The sequence below is a fragment of the Erinaceus europaeus genome, chromosome 8, assembly GCF_950295315.1.
Source record: "Erinaceus europaeus chromosome 8, mEriEur2.1, whole genome shotgun sequence".
Taxonomy (NCBI): domain Eukaryota; kingdom Metazoa; phylum Chordata; class Mammalia; order Eulipotyphla; family Erinaceidae; genus Erinaceus; species Erinaceus europaeus.
Genome location: NC_080169.1, coordinates 106,977,689 through 107,000,475, shown reverse-complemented (window position 1 = coordinate 107,000,475; position 22,787 = coordinate 106,977,689). Strand labels below are relative to the sequence as shown.

The 22,787-nt window shown below is 44.1% G+C and overlaps 1 protein-coding gene across 3 annotated transcripts; it reads right to left on the bottom strand.

The window, feature by feature from the left end:
* Positions 1–198: 198 nt before the first annotated feature.
* On the bottom strand, positions 199–17,617 carry TMEM140 (transmembrane protein 140). 3 transcript variants are annotated; one of them, XM_016189756.2, is made up of 3 exons: positions 17,325–17,617; positions 11,221–11,297; positions 199–1,791 (listed from the first exon to the last, which is right to left on the bottom strand). In XM_016189756.2, exon 3 carries the CDS (start codon positions 1,752–1,754, stop codon positions 1,197–1,199), a length of 558 nt encoding a protein of 185 aa, XP_016045242.1. In that variant the 5' UTR covers positions 1,755–1,791; positions 11,221–11,297; positions 17,325–17,617; the 3' UTR covers positions 199–1,196. The 3 variants fall into 3 exon arrangements, with proteins under 3 accessions (XP_016045242.1, XP_016045244.1, XP_016045243.1); XM_016189758.2 differs by having other exon boundaries at positions 11,221–11,294; XM_016189757.2 differs by lacking the exon at positions 11,221–11,297 and having other exon boundaries at positions 17,325–17,613.
* Positions 17,618–22,787: the final 5,170 nt, after the last annotated feature.

Genomic DNA, 22,787 nt, shown 5'->3' with positions numbered 1-22,787 from the left:
CCTCTGTGGCCCTGAAGGTAGAGACATAGACATGGCCCACAGTGCTCTGGGAACTTGAGGGTCAGTATATGGACTAGTCAGCAAGACAGGTCCCCCTCAAGCTGCCACCTTCTGTTAGGTGACCTTGACCATGGTCCCTGGGCAGTTCTAAGGCATGAGTGGAACAGGAGCCCAGAGGACAAATGATCATGCCAGAGCCCACATTTATGCCTTTATACTGTATGACAGAAAGAGCCCATTATTGAATGCACAGGCTTTTCAATATACAGGTACCAGGGACAGATACTTTTCTTCCTTCACTCCAGACCCCCAAGTGCCCAAGTTGTACTCATCCTTTCCTCATTCTGGGCTGACAAGTGAAGGAGCTGGAGAGATAACAAAGTGATTGTACAAAATGACTCAGACATGAGCCTGAGGCTCCAAGGTCCCAGGTTTAACTTCAGGTACCACCATAAGCTAGAGCTGAGCAGTACTCTGGTGTAAAAAAAAAAAAAGAAAGAAAAAAGTGAAGAGATATATTTGTATGTGGAACCATTTAGTCCTGTTCCTTTTTCTCTTCCTCCCAAGTATTTGGCAAATTCTGCTTCCACATTCCACTTCACATGCTAGGAATATTTGGTCAGCCCTGATGGGTTAGACTTCATATCCAGCAACTTTTTCAGGGCAACATTCAAGCTACTTCTCTTTGTGCCCAGGTGTTCTGTGTTTCTTGAATCATTTCTGGGCCTTTGGGAAAGGGGCTCTTTCTGGCCCACCCCCCACAGACGAAGAAGAGAAGCTTGCTTACAAGTGACACTGGCAGTCTTAACAGTGTCTCCTGTTTGTTGCTACCGTTTGGCAAACCGTTCTGGTCCCATGATAGGAATCCTTATCTCCCCACCATGCTGAGGCTTAAAAAAAAAAACTTTGCTCAGACCAGTTCACTGAAGCAGAAATTCTTGTGGCATTGAGCTTCGTGGTTTGGGGGTGTCCTTGGGAACCTGGGTAGTTCAGAAGGACAAACAACCATACACTAAGAAGCAGTACATGCTCTGGCTGTTCTTACTGTCCCTTGTCCTCTTGGTGTGGGTGAACTTGAGATCAGCGTGTGGTAGAAACAGGTTGGCTGGGCAGACGCCCCCTTTTGGGGGATCTTCTGGCATCTCTGAGCACAGATCCAGAGGAACACTTGTAAGTAGGTAAGCCTTTGGATGAGACTAACAGTTCTCACACTTGCTCTCCTTCTCGGCTCTCTGAGGGAATGCAGCCATGATCACAAGCAGTAGGATGAGCAAGACCTGGGCAATGCCCAGAGCCAGAAACGCTGGCCCCAAGAAGGAGAGCTGGAGCCACCTCCAGGTGCAGGTGAAGAAGACGGCCAGGCCCATGGCCAGCAGCACAGAGGATGTCACCAGGAAGATCATCGCCAGCTGCCACTCGCCCTTGCTCTTGTTGCACCGGGCCAGGAGGAGGGGCAGGGGGACAAAGAGGATGAGGACTAGGGCCCCGTACACTCCCAACCTGGCTAGGCCCAGGCCCAACTGAGACACGCCCAGGGCCTTCAACTCGGAGGATTGGAAGCACTGGAGAGAGTCCGAGACCTCATTCCAGAGGCAGAAGTTGTAGAAGCCAATTTTCAGGTGGGGCAGCTCGGTGAGGTTGCCGGCCTTCCAGAGGAGAGCATAGAAGAGCAGGGAGATGACCGCAGCCACCAGGCTCAGGGTGCCCAGGAACGGCAGGTGACTGGCCCACCACCACCGCGCCTCAGCCGCCATCTTCTCCTGCCCTTTAGACGGCTGTCTGCCTGGGGACCTGGGGACAAGTCACAGCATGAGTGTTTGCCTCTCTCAGTTGTCTTTATAAGCTCCTTCTCTCTCTTCTGGAATTCCATGAGAATCCAGAGCAGATGTCCTCCCCTGACTCTGAGGTCCTTATAGCTAGCCCCCACGTGGCAAGTCAGCAGCCATCTCTCTGGGTCCAGCTCAGGGGGGAAGGCACCTAGCTGAGCCTCTCTCTCCCACACACATCCCCCGCCACCAGAAAAAAAAAAAAAACTTAACTAGATGCCCTTGGGACAAAGGCTACTTCAGCAAAAAGACCACAAGTCTTTGAAAACATTTGTCAAGAGGTTTCTTACAAAATTACCGAGGAGTGGGTTTGGCTGACTGAGGGAGAAAACTTGCCTTTATTTATTTATTTATTTATTTATTTATTTGAAAGCGAGAGAGAACCACAGCATTACTCTGACACATGAGCTGCAAAGGATCCAACTCAAGACTTTATGCTTAAGGTCTCACACTTTTATCCGCTGTGATACTCCTCTGGGCCACTATTTTATTTGAAAGTTATTTTCAAGTAACTTCTCAGCTCTGGCACACTGTGGTGCTACTAGGATTGAAGCTAGGACGTCTGTAGCATTAGGCTTGCAAGATGGGTGAACAGACCACTATGTAGCTCCCTGACCTGAAGTCTTGTCTTTTATTTGGGAGGAGGAGGAAGGCCAGTTAGATGCAAATGCTCAGTGGAGTTGTCACTAGACCAGCTGGGGAGCTTTAAGAATCATCATTTCTGGGTCACAAGCCAATCAAACCACAAGTTCTGAGGTGGGGGCTGGGGGTGGGGATAGGTACTGGTATATTCTAGAAACTGAAGGAGGATGGAGGACCGCAGCCAGACGTCAAGGAGTTCACCTGCCCTGCTCAGAGAACTCACCAGTACCTTCCTGGCATGAAGCCACATCCAAGGATTCACGACTTACTCAATGTCCACATTCTCTCTCTCCCTCACACAGCAATAGCAGAATGTGTCAATTATGCAAATTTCTAGAAACACTGGGACTACTTATTAATTCATATATTTTTCTTTGCTGCTCCGGGCTGGCTTTTTCAGACAGAGTCCAGGCAGGGCTGTGGCGTACTCAGGAAAGCACATACATCATCATGCACAAGGACCCAGGTTCAGGACTCCAGTCTCCCTGTGGCAGGAAAGCTTCATGAAAATGAAGCAGTGCTACAGGTGTCTCTCTGTCTCTCCCTCTCCTCCATTTCTCTCTGTCATTGTAAAAAAAAAAAAGAAAGGAAGAAGAAAGAGAATAAAGGAAAAAATATGCCCACCAGAAGTAGTGGAATTCATTGTGCAGGCACTGAGCCCCTGTGAGACCACAACACAGACGCTTTCCCCAGGAAAGTAGTACACCATGTGATATGCCAGGTGCTCGACACGCCAATGCAGGTTCGTTCCAGATGAGTTAGTTCATCAGCTCCATTTTTTATTTTAAAAAATATCTATTTTATTTTAATGAGACAGAGAGAAAAATATAGAGGGAGGGGTCCGGTGGTGAAACCCTGTTTGAGTGCAACATTACAGTGTGTAAGGATCCAGGTTCAAGTCCCCATTCACCGCCTGCAGGGAGGCAGTTTCATAAGTGATGAAGTAGCGTTGCCGGTCTCTGTGTATGTGTGTGTGTGTCTTTCTCTCCCCATCTCAGTCTCCCTTTTCTCCCTCAACTTCTCTTTGTCTCTACCCAAAATAAATAATAGTAAAATGAAGAAAATATATTAAAAAGAAAGATATAGAGGGAGAGAGACCAGAGCACTGTTCATCTCTGGCTTATGATGGTGCTGGTGCTAGAGACTGAACCTGGGGCCTTAGAGTCTCAGGCATAAAAGTGTTTTGCAGAACCATTTAGCTGTTTCCCCAGCCCTATTTTTTAATTTTTAAGACAAAAAAAAAAAAAAAAAGAAAAGAAGAAAAGGAAGCAAAAGAAAAACAAGTAGGGAGCTCTCTGAGAGAGGTTTTGGAATGAAAGAGTGGGGAAGCGTCTTAGCAGGGCCCTTACTGGTCAGAGGTTAGAAAGGCCTGAATTAGCACCTAACTGTTGGGTACTGAGATTATTTTAAAGCTTGTGTTTTATTCACTTATTTTATTTATTCTTGTTAGAGGCAAAGAGAGAGAGATATGAGAGAGGGAGAAGTGGAGAAGTGGGTAGAGGGGAAAAGAGAGAGAGGAGAGAGAGAGAGACAGAGACAGAGAGAGAGAGATTTCATAGCACCAAAGCTTCCTCCAGTGCAGTGGGGGCTGGTCTTAAATCTGGTTGTACACATGATAAAGTGGTACACTATCCAAGTGAGCTATTTCACTAGCCCTTATTTACTTATTAGAGAGAGAGGAAAAGGGGGAGGGGAAGGAGGAGGGGAGGGGGAGGGGAGGAGGAGGAGGAGGAGGAGGAGAGAGAGAGAGAGAGAGAGAGAGAGAGAGGGGAGAGGGAGAGGGAGAGAGGACCAAAGCATTGTTGAGGGAAAATTCAGAACACAGAGGGTCCTGGAGAGTGTATTTTGTTTTCACTGGGTTTGCACACGTGAAACAGAGACCCACTTGATGAAGGGTTCTCTCCCCCTTTCTCCCCTCACCCCCGCACTATATGAAGGGGGAGAAGTTTACTCCATCAGGCCAGTGAAAAGTGGACATAAAGAAGAGTATGGTGGTAGCTGGGCGGTAGAGCAGTGGGTTAAGCAGGTTAAGCGCGCATGGCTCAAATTGCAAGGACCAGCATCAGGGTCCCGGTTCCAGCTCCCGGCTCCCCACCTGCAGGGGGTTTGCTTCACAGGTCTGTCTATCTTTCTTTCTCCTCTCTTGATTTCTCTTTGTCTTATTCAACAACAACGATGGCAATAACAACAACAATCATAACAACGACGATGATATAAACAACAAGGGCAACAAAAGGGGGGGAAAAGTATGACATAGGAAGGGTTAGAAAGAGGAGGGGTTTGGACAAAAATGGGTCCTTGGCCTTGGTTTTGGCCTGGGTCTCTTTCCTGGGCTCTTGCCACAATAGATGAGGCCCAGAGACTCTTGGGAATCTATCCCCTGAGGCTTTTTCCTATCTTTGCTTTGCACGTGACAAATAAAGAACACATTTAGAAACCATGCACTTGAACGCGGGTCCAAGCAGCAACTAACCCAAGAGGGGGTCCTTCTGACTTCCCCACCCTCTTAACAGCATCACCCTGGCACACATGATGACGAGGATGGAACTCAGGACCTCATCACTGAGAGTCCACGGCTTTATCCACTGTGCCACCTCCTTGTCTGCAAGTGCTGGAGATTTATTAGAAATAAAAATCATCTTTCATCCATTTTTTGTTTTCTAGTTATTTGACTAGTCCAAAGAGGAGTTTTAACGAGTCCAGTTCACAGCAGGCACTAGCAAAATTGTCTTATATAGCTTTGCATAGTTAGCAAACATTTGTAAAAAGCCTCGTGTCTGAGCTTTCTATGGGCTTAGGCGTTTCAGGGTGTAGATGGATTTCCAGGAAGGAACCCAGATTTCTACTATTGGGTTGCAGGAGGTAAGGCTTGTCCAGAAGCTAATAACTTAAGGCACAAGGGTGGCTTGTACATAAGTTCTCCCTCTCTTTCCTCTCTCTCTCTCTCTCTCCCCTATTTCAAGGCTGTTAAACTTGGGTTCCAAAAATCACCTTTATTTAGTGGTTTTGATTTGGAGACAGAGCTCACTTGCAAAAGGTTCAGGGAGGGGTTTTCTGGGAAGAGGACATTGCATCAGGCTGTACGCTCCAAGTACAGCTCCCACAGATGCCAATGTCTTTGTTCCTGATTTCCTCTGTTTCTTACAGCTGACCTTTTAGTTTACAATAGAGAGTAGGGGATATTCACTGAAATTGGAGCTGAGTTCATGCACGTGGGGAAGACTGAAGTCCCCGGGATGTTGTTTTTTCCTTTATAGGCACAGAGTTCAGTCCCATCTCCTTTGCCCCGTGTAGGACTCCTAAGAGCTTCTGAACATGGAATTCTCCTTTCACTTTCAGTTTAAGAAAACATTTATTTATCTCAACCTCATCGAGTCTCATCATGGAATATTCTCAGTGTTTTTTTTTTTTTTTTGGCTTGTTTGTTTTCTTTTTTCCACCAGGGTTATTGCTGGGACTCAGTACTAGCACAGCTTTGTTGTTCTGGGCACCGCTTTTTTTCTCTTTTGCTTTATGATATATGGTGAGAGACAGAGATAAGAAGAGATACCTGTAGCACTATTCCACTGTTTGTGAAGCTTCCCTCCTTCAGGTGGGGAGCTGGTACTCACACATGGAAATGTGTGTGCCTGGGTGCACTAGTGCTCAGACCCTGTTCTCAATGATCTTAATCTTTGATAATGACTACTGTGGTGTTGACATTTTTTTTGTGTGTGTGTCTAGGGTTATTGCTGGGCCTTGGTGCCTACACTACAAATCCACTGCTCCTGGAGGCTATTTTTCTCATTTTGTTGCCCTTGTTGTTACCCTTGTTGTTATCCTATTATTATTGTTGTCATTGCTGTTGTTGTTGTTGCTGGATAGGACAGAGAGAATCTGAGAGAGGAAGGGAGACAGAGAGGGGGAGAGAAAGACAGACACCTGAAGACCTGCTTCACCACCTGTGAAGGGACCTCCCTGCAGGTGGGGAGCCAGGGGGCTCGATTGGGATCATTATGCCTGCTGGTCCTTGCACTTTGCGTCATGTGCCCTTAACCTACTGCGCTACCACCTGAGCCCCTCTGATATGTTGTTTCTTTTTTAAAAATATATATTTATTTATTTCCTTTTTGTTGCCCTTGTTTTTATTGTTGTTATAGTTATTATTGTTGTTGTTATTGATGTTGTTGTTGTTGGATAGAACAGAGAGAAATGGAGAGAGGAGGGGAAGACAGAGGGAGAGAGAAAGATAGACACCTGCAGACCTGCTTCACCGCCTGTGAAGTGACTCCCTTGCAGGTGGGGAGCCGGGGGCTCGAACCGGGTTCCTTATGCTGTTCCTTGAGCTTTACGCCACATGCGCTTAACCCACTGCACTACTGCCTGACTCCCATGTTGTTTCTTTTAAATAATGAGTTAACTTTGATATTTTTCACGTTTTCAATGTTCCATTTATGCTTTTCTCTTGTAAACACCCTCAGTTGCTTGGTTCGTTTTGAATTTGAAATTTTCTTGTGGTCAGCAGATATGAGCCCTTGATAAACAGAAGTCTTTTGCCCTCATTATTGCTTTAGTCCAGCTTTTTGTTTTTTGTTTTTTTACTGTAGCATTAGGACCAAGACACACATCTGGATTCCTAGTCCACTTCACCTTTGTCCCTTGAGCACTCCAGGGCTAGCCAATTCTCACCTAGGGAGTGTTGAGAACGCAAGTCCTAGTGGTCTGGGAGGTGTTGCTGTGGTAAAGATTTGGACTCTCAAGCATGAGGCTTCAAGTTCAATCCCCGGCAGCACATGTTCCAGAGTGATGTCTGGTTCTTTCTCTCTCCTCCTATCTTTCTCATAAATAAATAAAATCTTTTAAAAAAGAAAGAAAGATAAAGCAAGTCCTATATGGAATTACATGATCTGTGGTCCAGCACCAAAGAAGACTTAATACCTAATCTCATGGAAGGTTCTGCCTCTCCCATAAACCTCACCTTTAACCTGGCAGTCTGGAATTGATTGGTCAGAATGAATGAAGTCATCTGCCTGCCAAACCCCTGCCATTCCCCAGAAGAAGTGACCTTGACTGAAATAATTCTTTTTTTTCTGATCCTCTCCTTCCCTATATAAACCTTCTGTTTTGTAGAGCTTTTCCTACCAGCACAAGTAAAGACTTTTGACTCAAGAGTTAGTCCATAAAGCCACCTAAAACTTGACGTTTACTCAGCTGGGTTTCTTCTTGCATTGTTTTAAAGCAATTTCTTAGTTTATTGTGAAATAGAGAAAAAGGCCAGTGCACCACTAAGGTGTAGGTGGTACCTGAGCTGTCTAACTCAAGGTCTCAAAGATACAAGTCTTGAACTGGGGAGACAGCATAAACGTTATGCAAAACAACTTCCACTTCACAAGTGGTGAAGCAGGTCTGTGGGTGTCTTTCTTTCTCCCTCTCTATCTCCCCTCCTTTCTCAATTTCTTTCTGTGCTATCAAAAAAAAAAAAAAAAAAGAAAGAAAGAAAGAAAAAGGAAAAGGAAAGAATTGCTCCAGAGCAGTAGATTTGTAGTGCAGGCACCAAGCCCCAGCAATAACCCTAGAGGTAGGGGAGGGATAGGGTCTGGACTCCTGGTTCTGGCACAGGATTCAAGGTTGTACGCTATAGGGTGAATTCCTGTTGTACCTCTGAGTAGCTGTGCCCTTTATTACTTAATGACTTGGTTTTGTAATCTATAAAATGGGTACAGTAACAGCATTTATTTTGTAGATGTTATGGCAATTAAATGGGATAATTAAGGACAGAGAGGCTGAGAGAGAGATAGAGAGATAGCAGCACTGAAGCTTTCTTCAGTGTGGTAGGGGCCAGGTTTGAACCTGGTGGTATACATGCCAAAACAGTACTCTATTCAAATGAGCTATTTCACCAGCCCTTCAATGGGGGATAATTCGTGTACACATGGAACATCAACTGGTAGGTGTTTTAAAGATATTCCAGAAAATGAAGGTTTTGCTGCCTATGCCCATGTCCAGCAAAGAAGCAATTATAGCAGCCAGAACTCCCACCTTCTGTAGCCCCAAAATAACTGTGATCCATACTCCCCGTGGGGAAGAAATGATAGGAGGAAGATGACCTCTGAACTCCAACTCCATCAGGAACTGAAGAGAGAGGAGGAAAAAGTGAGGGACATTAGGATGTATTAATACATGTAGGTGTTATTTGGAAAGGAATAGAAGATGGGACCATAGGGGAAAAAATGGGCAAATATATGCAAATATAAACAGAGAGTTGTAGAAATAATAGTTATCCCACATCTGCTACCGGAGAACTGCTATAGCTTACAATGGAGGGACTGGGGGTCCAGAACTCTGGTGGTGGGAACAGTGTGGAGTTGTACTCATGTTATCTTGTAACTTTGTAAATCAATATTAAATACCCAATAACATAAAAGAGAGAGAGAGAGTCTGAGAGAGAAAGAGAGAGAGAGAGAGAGAGAGAGAGAGAGAGAGAGAGAGAGAGTGAGGAGGTTCTGTAAGCAGACTAAGTTTTGCAGAGCAGGTTTATTGAATAAGTTCCTTTTTGACAGGCAGATACTTTTAAACTGAAGCAAAGAATCCCTGAACTCTGCAAATTTAGCTGTCATTCCCCCCCCCCCCCCCGTCTAAGTGAGCACTTCACAAACATTGTAAAGTGACATTTGTAACCCCCCCCCCCCCCCCCCCGCTTTTCTTTCCCGCTATCTGGCACCTTGAGTCCCTCTGCCTTCAGAAGGCAGAGTTTTGAATACAGACACTCTCCCCATTCAAAGATGCAAGTGACAGGGGGACTTGCATCTCTCTCTCTCTTTCTTTCTTTCTTTCTTTCTTTCTTTCTTTCTTTCTTTCTTTCTTTCTTTCTTTCTTGGATAGAGACAGAGAAATTGAGAGAGAAGGGGGAGATAGAGAGGAAGAAAGATAGAGAGACACCTGCAGACCTGATTCACCGCCTGTGAAGCAACTCCCCTGCAGGTGGGGAGCCGGGGTCTTGAACAGGGATCCTCATGGGTCCCTGCACTTTGCGCCACGTGTGCTTAACCTGCTGCGCTACCATGGGACTCCCGGGGGAACTTGCTTCTTATTGCCAACTCCTCCATGCATGGTATGAGATCAGCCTTTTATTTTGCTGACCTGTCCAATGTTTGGATTCCTTGTCTAGTTCGTGATGAACACAGAGGGTTCAGGAATGTCTTCTCTGCCCTAACAAGAGGAACCTGGAGCCCAGAGAACTGAAGTTCAGCTTCATAGAGCCTCTCTGTAGTAGTGAGATTTGGTAGAAATGAACAGCTCCTGAGTTTCTTAACAGAGCTGAACTAGGAGAACTGAGCTCCAAGCAGCTCCTTCATATTTGGTGATGACTGTAACCTTTGTGTGTAGGTGGGGTGGGGTGGGGGTGGGGCGGGAGACTAGGGGCTTAACCCTTAGAGCAGACAACCTGGGTTCTTCTGTTCTCTAGGCTGTGACCTTGAATTTGTGCCTTAACCTTGACCTTCCTGGGCTCCCAATCTTGCCTTTGATGTATCCACAGGCCTCATCCCTTAGAGCTTTTATGAGACAAAAGTGAGTTTATTTTATGAGTGGGCACCTGGCACACGCTACAGATGTACAGAACCACTGACTAGTTCTGGCACATGTTCTGGATGAACCAGGTTAGGATTAGCCTGCTCATGGTTTGGGTTCAGTGCTGGCCAAAATGGGAAGAAGAGGAGGAAGTGTGTCATTCTGTATTTCCTTTGGCAGAGACTGAAGCTTAGGGCCTTTTTTTTTTTTTTAAAGGGCCACAGCAGGGGCTGGGTGGTGATGCAACTGGTTGAAAGCACACATTATAGTGCACAAGGACCCAGGTTCAAGCCCCCAGTCCTTACCTGTGTGTGTGAGGGGGTACTTCAGGAGTAGTGAAGCAGGGCTATTATAGGTGTCTCTATCTCCTCTCTCTATCCAAAATAAACATATGAATAAATAAAATAGTTAAACAAAAAATACAGGGCCACAGCAATGAATCACAGATGTGTTTAGTTAATAGGGGTGGGGGGGGAGGGAGTACCCTGGGGTTTCATGTGACTGTGCACAGTCAGGTTTAAGACCAGCACTTAATGATTTCCTGATTTCATTTCTGTCTGTGAAAACAGCCTGAGCAGTAGAAATAGGACAACTGGGAGATCGCAATACAAAGTCAGGAGCATCGCTCGAGTATTTCTGGCCACAGGAACCGGTTGAGGTTAGCTGCTTAAGTGGTGCTGTTTGCAATACCCTGCTACTGTGTTTCTTCGTCATCCTTGGCTGGAGTTCATTTTGTTAGGACCAAGGGTTAACAATCCAAAGAGGGCTGGTGGGGAGTCAGGCAGTAACGCAGCTGGTTTAGCACACGTGGCGCAAAGGGTAAGGACCAGTGCAATGATCCTGGTTCAAGGCCCTGGCTCGGCTCCCTACCTGCAGGGGGTGGGGTCACTTCACAGACAGTGAAGTAGGTCTGCAAGTGTCTGTCTTTCTCTCCCTCTCTGTCTTCCCCTCCTCTCTCCATTTTTCTCTGTCCTATCCAACAACAACGACATCATCAACAACAGCAATAATAGCTACAACAACAACAAGGGCAACGAAAGGGAAAAACAAACAAACAAAAAAGAGGGCTGGTAAGATAATTCGCCTGGATGGCACACCTGCTGTACTATCTTTCTATCTGGGGGAATAAAAGTCAGTTTGGAGTAGTGAAGTCCTGGTGACGATTTTTTTTTAACTACAACTTTGGGCTGGAAAAATAGCTCACCTGGGTTGTGTGTCTGCTTTGACAGGTGTGTGACTCAGGTTAAAGTCTGGTTCCTACTGCATGGCAGGAAGCTTCTGCTGTGAAAGAAGAAAGTGATTGCATATTGGCTTCCTCCTCCTCCTCTTTCTTCTCCTCCTCCTCTTCCTTTTTTTTACTAGAGCACTGGCTCAGCTCTGGTTTATGGTGTTGCAGGGGATTAAACCTGCGACCTTAGAGCCTCAGGCATTAGAGCCTGTTTACATAACCATTATGCTATCTCTCCCACTCTGTTTTTTATTTTAATTTTTAATTTTATTACTATGAGAGTTATCACTGGAGTTTGGAGCCTGTGTGACTAATCCACTCCTTTTGGTGGTCCCATCATCCATCCATCCATCCATCCATCCATCCATCCATCCATCCATCCATCCATCATGCCTTCCTTCCTTCCTTTATTATTATTATTTTAAAAGATTTTACTTATTTATTAATGAGAAAGATAGTAGGAGATAGAGAAAGAACCAGACATGACTCTCGTACATGTGCTACCAGGGACTGAACTTGGGACCTCATGTTTGAGAGTCCAGTGCTTTAGCCACTGTACCATTTCCTGGAGATCTTTTCTTTTTTCTTTTCTTCTCTTTTTCCTTCCTTCCTTCCTTCCTTCCTTCCTTCCTTCCTTCCTTTCTTCCTTTCTTTCTCTCTCCCCCTCCCTTTCATCTTCCTTTCTTCACTTCTTTTTTTTGATAGAGACTGAGAGAAATTTAAAGGGAGATAGAAAGGGAGAGAGAAAGAGAGACACCTGCAGAGTCCTGTTTCACCACTCATGAAGTTTCCTTCCATGCAAATGTGGAGTGGGGACGAACCAGGGTCCTTGCTCATGGTAATGTGAATGTTCCACTGTGTGCGCCATTGCCCAGTCCTCTTATTTGTTTTTATTGGCGAGACTCCACTGTCCAGTTTATGGAAGGCCAGGGGTCAAGGAGCCAAAGCAGACTTGGAAGACAAATAGTACTAGAAACGAGTGACTGCCTGGGTCCTCCAGCTTCAGTCCTCCCTCTTGTGATTCTGGTAGAGTCTCTCCGACTCCCTTTTCCTGTTGAGGCCAGCATATCATCTTGTGATTCTGTTAATAACACATTAAAAGATCTTTTTGTTTTATGAAAAAGAATGAGAGTGTGTGAGAGAATCAGAGCATCACTCTGACACATGCAGTGCTAGGGACTGAATTGGAGATCCCACTCATGGAAGTCCCACACGCCACCCAGACCCACCACCCCCACCATGAGTGACACATTCTGGATGAGTCACAGGCCCTGGGGAACCAGTAACACAGAGAGAAAACAGATGCCTCCATGCAGAGTTTGCTGTGGGGAGCTTGTTAGGTCTAGTTGAGAAATCAAAGACCACATTTATAAACGTGGTTGGAGGAAGAAGGAAAAAGGAAGGAAGGAAAGAAGAAATGAAGGGAGAAAGGAAGAAAGAAAGAGAGAAAGAAAGTAAGAAAGGAAGGAAGGCCAGGTGATGGTGCACCTCGGTGAGTGCACATGTTACAATAAGCAAGGACGTGGGTTTGAGTCCCTTGTCCCCACCTGCAGGGAGAAAAGCTTTGCAAGTGGTGAAGCCATGCTGTAGATGTCTCTCTTTCTCTTTTCCTCTCTATCTCCCCCTATTCTCTCAATTTCCAGCTGTCTCTATCCAACACATAAAGATAATAAAAGAAAATTGAAAGAAAGACAGAAAGAAGAAAGACATACAGAAAGAAAGACATACAGAAAGAAAGACATAAAGAAAGAAAGCAAGAAAGAAAGAGAGAAAAGGAATGGCCACTGGGAGTGGTGAACTCAGCATCAGCATCAAACCCCAGCAATAACACTAATGATAATAAAAAATGTTTTGCTTATTTATTTATTTATTTATTTGTTTATTTAATAGACGGTAAGGCAGAGAGACACAGGGAGAGACAGAAAGACATCCACAGCACGGCTCTACCACTTGCCTGCAATCTGGGGCGGAGTGGTCCACGGCTTTAGCGTCCCTCCTCCCCTCAGTCCTGGATTTTTTCCCCTTGAGTACAGGAACTAGAGGGCTTGTTACTAAACTGTTTTCGTGTTGTCATTTGACAGTGTTGAGAAAGCCGAGGGGTGTGAGGCCAGGAGTGTCAGCAGAACTCTGCCACCAAGGATATACTATGTACTGGAAGGTGACATTTGCAAAGACATTGGTGGCACTTACAAAATGCACTTTACCATATGGTGTGCTGAGGGTCAAGGCAGGTTAGAGACACTAAGGTAATAATAACTCAGGGGTCTGGGTGGTGGCGCACCTGATGGAGGACACATGTTATAATGCACAAGGACCCAGGTTCAAACCCCTGGTCCCCACCTGCAGGGAGAAAGCTTTGTGAGTGGTAAAGCAGGGCGGCAGGTCTCTCTCTGTCTTCCTCTCTATCTCCTCCTCCTCTCTCGATTTCTGGTTGTCTTTATTCAATAAATAAATAAAGATTAAAAAGAAATAAAATAAAGTAATAATAACTCTCAGATAGGTTCCTGGAAAAAACTTGGGGACAAAATTATGTCAAACACACCAGACCAGCAGGGGTACAAGAATAGACAGTTCAAGAGAGTCAAATATCTTAGCTAAGCCATAGGCATGTGAGGCTAACACACAGTAAAGGAGCGATGTCATTCAGTGACCAAAAGGTTTTCCATTAACCAGTCACAAAGCAACTGATTAGCTAACTGAAAACACAAGTGTTTGAGGCCCCCATCTCACTTCACATACCAAAACATACTTCACAGGGACTGAACAGTGAAATTAACAGAACAAAGGTACCTACAAAAAAGTAAATATTTGATAGACAAGAAAGAACATTCCAAGCTCACAAAGTAGATTTCAATTATAGAGAGAAAACAGTATAGATTCCATGATTTAAAAAATGTCTATTTTGGGCTGGTAAGACAGCTGACCTGAAAGGGTGCCTGCTTTGCCATGAGTGTGACCCAGGTCCCAGCCTGGCACACCTCCATGGGGCCACTATGGCATTGTGGGTAGCTGCAGTGCTGTGGTATCTCTTCCTTTATCTCTGTGTCTCTAGCTGCATAAGTCAGCCTGGAGCAGTGAAGCCCTCCCCCCCTCCCCTTCCCTAGCAATTCTCTGTGACACCACCTTGGATCCTATAACGGAATTCAATTCTGACAGGACCCACCTGGAGCCAATATTGGATTCCTTATTAAGGGCTGATGTTCTTCCCACCCTCAAATAACAGCAGATGTTTCACCCCTTGGGCTGAGTGGTTAAAATCTGTGGGCAGGGGCCACCATGTGCAAGGACCTGGGCTTAAGCCCCTGGTCTCCACCTGCAGATCTGCAGGTATCTTTCTCTCCCTCCCTCTCCAGCTGCCTCGCCTCACTCAATTTCTCTCTGTCCTATTAAGTAAAAAAAGAAAAGAACTATATGTTGTCCATTAGGAGCAGTGGATTTGTTATGCAGGAACTGAACCCCAGCAATAACCCTGATAGCATAAAAAAAAAAAAGGTGGGTTTTGGTGATTGAAGTGTAGCTTCAGCCACTCTTGCTGATTTGGGAGTTGGGGAAGGTAGGACAGAAGGTTCCAGAACCCTAGTTACAGAGTTGTTTTCCCTGACAAACAGCTCTCCAGTTAGGGGTTTTCCAACAGGCGGCTTATTAACATGAACTCATCTATGGTTGAGAGGAGCCCATTGTACGCAAAGAAGACACTTTCATCTCTTTTATCACTCAGGAAATCCCAAGGGTTCTAGAAGTTCTGTGTAGCAAAGGAGACAAAGACCAAGTACATAACTGACATCAGAAATCACGACATCATACAGACTGACGTGAAAAGTCTAAACCTTTTCTAATATAATCAAAGACAGTGTAAGCCAAATAGCCTATGAATTTTACTGTGCAAACTGCAGATGTATGTGCTGAGGAGGTAGTACAAATCACTGCTCTAGAGAGTCAAGCCTGAGGCTCCAAGATCTGAGATTCAATCCCTAGCATTGCCATAAGGCAAAGCAGAGCAGTGCTCTGATCTCTCTCTCTCTCTCTCTCTCTTTCTCTCTCTCTCTCTATCTATCTCTCTATCTCTATCTCATTTAAATAAACATATGGAAAGGGGCTGAACAGTGGGTCATCTGGTTAAGTGCATGTATTGCTATGCACAAGGACCCAGGTTCAAGTCTTCAGTCCCCACCTGCAGGAAGAAAGTTTCACTAGTGGTGAAGCAACTCTGCAGCTCTCTCTCTCTCTCTCCTTCCCTCCCTCCCTCTCAATTTCTCTCTATCCTATCAAATAAAGCAAAGTTTTAAAAAGATAGATACAATTAGGCTGGCCAAATAGCTCACTTGGACAGTGCGCTGCTTTGCCAAATGTGCAGCCCAGGTTTGAAGTAGATCCCCACTGCACTGAAGGAAATTCTGGTGCTGCGTTTCCTATCTCACACCCTCTTATCTCTTTGCCTCTTTGTCTCTAAAAAAGGCAGCTGGTAATGGTGAATCCCCAGAGATGAGAAAACAAACAAATAAATCTTTAAAAAGATCTGCAGATGAAAATTTGCTAGTACTAAGAATATGGTAAAACTGGCATTCTTGCACAGTAGTGGTAGGTGTGAACATTCTTATAAGCTTTCTTGAAGTTTGGCAATGTATATTAAAGCCTCATAAAAAATCCTTCTGCCCCAGTAATTACAGTAGCGAGTCTACCCTAAAGCAGCAATCACAAATGCAACCAAGGCTTTATATTAGAGCAGGCCCATCACTTTTTTTGTTTTTGTAAAAATAGGAAGCAACCTTCATGTCCAACAGTTAGAGATGAATTGTGGCTATTCAGCTGCTGGAAAAAAACAGATCTAAAATTGCTGAACCTACATAGAACTGCATTGAAGGAGCTAAGGAAATCCTGTAATACGTTGATGTCAGCAGTGGTATCTTCACATTGTAGCACTAGGGCACTTGTCCTTTGCTTTATGCATGAAAATGTCTCCTGAACTATGTGTCCTATTTGTGAAAAAGCGAGATTTATAAAATAAACAGAAGCTGGGGAAGACAGCATAATGGTTATGCAAACAGGCTATCATACTTGAGGCTCCAAAGCCCCTGCACCACTGGTTCAATCCCCTGCACCACTGTGAGCCAGAGCTAAGCAATGCTCTGGTAAAATAAAAAAATAAAATAAAATAAACAGGGAAACTAGCAATTACATCAAGCAGGGAGGAAGCTAGAAAGAGCAGTAAGAAAAACAAAGTGTGCACAATTGAAAGGAGAATGTCATCACATATATAGTTTTTTTTTTCTTTCTTTCCCTGAGGAACATTTTTTTTTTTTTTGTGCCAGAGTATCCTCAGCTCTGGCTACTGGTGGTACCAATTGAACCCGGGACCTTTTTTTTGCATGCAAGAAGCCTTGATTTTACAACTGAAGAAGCACAATGGAAACATTCGAAAAAGTGTCCACATTAGACAAACAAACAAAAGCCAAACAGCTTGCATGAGATGCACCAATAAAACCATAACCCTTCCATGAATTTCCACAAAGGTGTGAGAAGCAGTGTTGTGTAATGAATAGGATCTAAAACCTTCCTAGACCCTGTCATCTTCTCTCTGAGTTAACAACACAGACAGGTCTTTCCAACAATCCTAGGACAAGGCATATTTTAAACATCCCCAGCACATATGTAACTACCTTTGAGCCAAAGGGTAGGTAATTTGAGTCAGCAATCTCCTATTGTCTATTGTCTGGCTGTGGGTTTCTGATGATCAGTTCACTTCAATGCTACATGCATGCATTTGTCTAGACTTTTCTGCAAAACCTTGCTGTCCGGAAAGCCTGTGTATGTCTAGTCAGTTGCTTTGATATTATCTTCACTGACAGGGTGATGTTGAAGGGAGTAGAGGGCGGACCAGAGAGCCATGGAGCAGACCATACACTCTCTGTGTGTGTGTGTGTGTGTGTGTGTGTGCAGTTGTGTGGGGGGCACACTGCATAAACCTTGGGTTTTAGTCATTTCCCTGGACCGAGTACTAAAAAGTGGAAGATCTAAGAAGAGAACAAACCAATCTTACAGAGATTCTGGGCAAGTTGCAGTGCACACAGGCTGGTACTTACAAATAGAAGGTGCAGAACCCACAGAGACACTCATAAAAAGGCAGAGCAGGAAGTCGGGTCTGAGGAAATTCTTCTTTCTCGCTGGCTTTCTAATGTCAGACTTCAGAAATGAGGACGGTGTCCCGGGTAGACGACAAAGAGATGAATTCTGAGCTCAGGACCTGCTCATCCTGGCAGTTGTGTCTCAGTAAACAGCCCTCTGAACTTTGGTACATTTCTGCTGACTGATGTCACTATCAGCTGATTTGACTTTCATTTCTTAACTTGCCGGTAGCCCCATGACTTTTCAGAAAGAAGGAATGTAAACAACCCTGGCTGGCGTTCACTGGACCACACACTTCACCCCCCTGCTGGAGCCAAGTGACTTTTCCCTCCCAGCTAGGTAGGTGTCCAGACCAGAAGGCAAGCCATTCCAGAAAGGGAATCTGAGACGCTCTTGGGACTCCCAGTGAGTTAAATGTAGATAAACCAAGACAAACACTGTCTCAAACCTTCTTCAGGAGGAACCCTCAAGATCTGACTTGAGACCCTTGACCCAGGCAACTACCCCTGGGGACACAGTTATGCCATCTGTCCTCTCCATTTGAGAAATCTACTTTGCATGATGACTAAGCATTTCTGGTCACAAAACAGTCTTTCTTTGCCCTGTTACTCCTAGTGTGTCGAGGTTCACACTAAAAAGACTAGGCACTAGTCTCACTTTTCAAGATAAAAACAGATGGGAGCTGTTGTTTTTGCAATCACAGGGACTCCTAGCTAGAGTTATAAAAACTGCTTTGTTTGCTCACATGATTAGCTGGAAATTCCCCCTTAGACTTAACTGTTGGCTAAATCTGTACACAGCAGCCTAGTTATTTTGTGGACTCCTGCAAGGGTCCTTCCTCCTCAAAGGGGGGGGGGGATTCTAGGGACTGTTACACTGAATCTTTGTAGTTTCTAAGAACTCAAATCCTAGTTGTAGGAAGTATGCTCTGAAAGAAAGGAAGAATAGAGGGGATTAGGGAGCTCTGCTACAAATTAGCAAATTACCCTCTTTGTCTCACTCTCTCTCTATAAAAGTCCACCAGGAATAGGAAGGTGGAGTCTATAGTTGTCATGTAGGCACTGAATCCCAGTGAGAACCCTGGTGGCAAAAGGCACAAAAACAAACAAACAAACAAACAAATCTCACAAAGACAACAACAAAAACAGAATAGAATTAGAAATGTACTGATTTCTCCTTGAAACCTAAAATCTCATCTAAAACTTACTGTTCTTTCATTTGAGACTCCAATTACATCTATCTTTAGCAGAACTGTGTATATATTTATTTTATATATTCCCTCATTTATTATTTTTTTTCTTGAGCTCTCAGAATGGGCATATGCATATTTCAAAAATTTCCACTGTAATCATAGTTTTGTTCACTTCTTAAACTTCACATGTATTTTGATCTGGCTGTCACACACCCTATGATTTGGCACGTCAAAGGTTATAATTGGGGCAGAGGAGGCAGGAGATAGCTCACCCAGTGGCATTCAGCCATATAGAAAATTATAGTCCTTTCCTGCATGACATTTTGTCTTTCTCAGGGGTAATCATTGCTTGTTTTCTCATTTTTTTCTCATTTTTTCTCATTTTTTTCTCATTTTTCTCATTTGTTTTTCTGTGCACTTAGACATTAATTTGAAGCTGGGTGTTCAGCACACAACAGAGTGCACAAGGACACAGATTCAAGCCTTCAGTCCCCACCTGCAGGGGGAAGCTTCATGAGCACTGGAACAGTGCTACAGGACTCTCTCTCTCTCTCTCTCTCTCTCTCTCTCTCTCTCCTTTCCCAGTTCTTCTCTATTTCTGTCTTTACTCAATAAGTAAGTAAAAAATTTTTTCAAGGAAATTAGTTAATTTCTGAATTTAAAACTTCATAAACATTTTTTCCCATGAGGTCTGTTATGAGTCTGATGGTTATGTCTGGAGAAAGCCCCTGTCAGGCCTTCCAGTTAGATGATTGCACCTGTAATGCAACTGATACCCTGAATCTCATTCCTCACCACCATCCTGGGGATGCCTTTAGTCTCTACTCTATGTTGCAACTCCTATTTCCTGCACCATAAGCTTTTCTCTACCCTAATTTGTTTTTTCATACTACTCTTAAATTTGATCAGAGTTGGACTAGATGTAGAATTTTAGGTTAAAAATTATTTTCCTGTGGCTGGGTGGTGGCATAGTCCATTGAACACACATGTTACCCTTGGTTTCCATCTGTAGGGGAGAAGCTCCATGAGCTGTGAAACAAGTGATACAGGTGTCTCTCTTCCTCTCTATCTCCTTTTAATTTCTCTCTATCTTATCAAAGAAAAGAAAAGAGTGGGGGGGAGGAAAAGAGAAAAATAGCTTCCAGGAGAAGTAGATTTACCATGTAGGTATCAAACTGTGATACCCACGGAGGCAATAAAAAATCAAATAAGTTATAAATAAAAAATTATATTCCTAATTTAGAAGGCCTTTCCCCAGTTCCATACAGATTTCATATTACTGAGAAGTTTAAAGCTGCTCTGCTTACTAGCTTCCAAAATAGTTTCTTTTCTTGTTCTCATCTTTCTAGCTTTGTGTTAAAAAACAAAAACAAGTGACAGGGCCAAGATGGCCAAAGAACCTAGGTCTATCTGTCTTTCTTTCTGGCATTGGCAGCAAAGCAACAACAATACATGGAAAACCACTCATAAAAACAGACTTTCTACAGGAAGCAACAAAAAGGTCAACAAAAAAAAAGGGAAGGAAAACAAGCAAAGTCAAATGAAGACAATTTTTCGGATTTGCACAGGAGGGGACAGGAGAAGGGCAAAAGACTGGCGGAGAGGGTCTAGTGGATTTTTAAAAAAATTTTTTTATTTAAGAAAGGATTAATGAACAAAAACATAAGGTAGGAGGGGTACAACTCCACACAATTCCCACCACCCAATCTCCATAACCCACCCCCTCCCCTGGTAGCTTTCCCATTCTCTAGCCCTCTGGGAGCATGGACCCAGGGTGATTGTGGGTTGCAGAAGGTAGAAGGTCTGGCTTCTGTAATTGCTTCCCCGCTGAACATAGGCATTGACTGGTGGATCCATACTCCCAGTCTGCCTCTCTCTCTCCCTAGTAAGGTGTGTCTCTGGGGAAGCTGAGCTCCAGGACATATTGGTGGGGTCTTCAATCCAGGGAAGCCTGGCCAGCATCCTGGTGGCATCTGGAACCTGGTGATTGAAAAGAGAGTTAACATACGAAGCCAAACAAATTGTTGAGCAATCATGGATCCCAAGCTTGGAATAGTGGAGAGGAAGTGTTAGGGAGGTACTCACTGCAAACTCTAGTGTACTTCTGCTTTCAGGTATATATTTTGCAGTAGTTTATGGGTACATGTGAACATAAGATCTCTCTCACAGAAACTGGTGTATATCTAGGTTTTGGGACTTTGTTAGAAAGTGAACCACCTGAGATGAAATTAGAGTGTACTATAAAAGGAAAGGTCTCACCCGAGTAATGAAGCTGAAGGGTTGTCATTCCACACGTGAAGTCTCTGGACACAGTCTGAGGTGAAGCATGTTGAGGTGGCAATCGTTGCGTTTCTAGTGGATTTTTATGGGGGGATACTGAGACAGTGGTGGGTGTGGTATAATAACATTTTGAAGAGTTGTGAAATTGTACTTCAAAACCACAGGCATGTAAATGGGTACCTCAAAAAAGCTAAAATTAATTTTGAGGAATAAAATTAAATTTGCCATTCTTTGCTTTTGTTTTCAATTAGAGTGTTAATGCTTTAGAGTACAATTTTTGGCATAAGAATACAGTTTGTCATCTTCCTGTGACTGGTGTCTGCAAAACACTCTTACTTAGGTTATTTTGCAAGATCACACACCAGGAGCTCAATTCTCTCTCCCTCTCCTGCTTCCCCTTCCCCTTTCCCCAGAGTCCCTTGTTTTGGTACAATACACCATACTTGGTCCAGGTTTCTGGTTTGTCAGTCTTACCTGGAAACCTAAAATATTTCTTTTTAATTTATCTATCTATCATCTCATCTACCTATCTCTAGCTCTCTCACTTTCTTACTTTAAGAAGGCTGTCTATCTCTGACATTGGCTTCCTCTAATGCCATAGCTGGCCTCTGGTTGAACTTGCTTTTATCAAGTTGCTGGCCTCGTAATGGCATACCATCCCAAAAAATAAAAAAAAATAACATCCTTAGGCTGAAAATTTCACATACTCTGCTTTGAACAAATCATTCCACTTGGAGAGAACTTCATTCCACTTGGAGAGAGCTCTCTGTCCTTTTGGTGTGCCTCTCTGCCAAAGCTATGGAGCTGGTGACCGTTTCTTTTAGAGAGCCACCTCTGCTTTTTGAACATAGTACTGGGTGAAACAGTAGGTTCTGTGCTTTTCAGCTGGTTTCTTCCCACAGGGAGCCTCCACCCTTTCTATGTGCAAACTTGGGTGATGGTGACAGGGTTCCACTTTCTTGACCTTATAAATCTAGGGAAGAGACTTTGCCCCTTGTTGGGTGGAGGATGAGAGAAGTTGTACTTGTCTGGAATTTAGCCTTTGCAACAGAGAGATAGGAGCCTGAGAAATGCTGTCTGGCCCACCCAGGGAGGTGCCATAGTCCTTGACTGGGAGCTAGGATTCCAATATTGTTGACCATAGGCCCCCAGACTGGAGCTTCCCTCAGGCTGACCTGGGTAAAGGGAGGAGTTAGTTTTGCCTTAATTGCCACAGACTCTAATTGTCCTAGCTGAGACTTATTAGCTGTTCTTGAATGAGCTTTCCTTTATCCATTGTATGCCCTAAGGACAATTTCCAGAGACTTTATGGTATTTTCACTGGGGAGTGGGTGGAGGAGGTCTGTCGGCTGTTCTTCTGGAACTGGATCTCTGCCCCTTATTGTTTTTTTTTTTTTTTAATGTGAAAAAGTTTTTAACTAGACAAAGAAGTCTAAAGACATTTATAAATAGCAGAGAATATCATGAAGAAAATAACAGCTTCCAGACAATTATCAAACAAGAAACAAACTGTTGCAAAATTTCAAGTCCCTTAAACTCTGAGATTGCACTAAGATCTACACAAGATAATGGCAAGTTTAATTGGGGATATCCATTGTTTAAGTTGTTTTCATAAAATTAAGAGAACCAATGAATGTCCAAGGTAAATACTAAACTACTTTTAATTTTTATTTTATTTTTTTTGCCCCCGGGGTTATTGCCGGGGCTCAGTGCCTACACCATGAATCCACTGCTTCTGGGTCCATGTTTTCCCTTTTGTTACCCTGGTTGTTTTTTTTACCATTGCTGTGGTTATTATTATCATTGTTATTGATGTTGTTGTTGCTGAATAGGACAGAGAGAAATGGGGAGAGGAGTGGAAGACAGAGAAGGGGAGAGAAAGACACCTGTAGACCTGTTTCACCGCCTGTGAAGTGACTCCTCTGCAGGTGGGGGATCCGGGGGCTCA

What these genes read in the sequence shown, in the direction of transcription:
- TMEM140 (XM_016189756.2), bottom strand. Translation starts at nt 1,754, where the DNA reads ATGGCGGCTGAGGCGCGGTGGTGGTGGGCCAGTCACCTGCCGTTCCTG.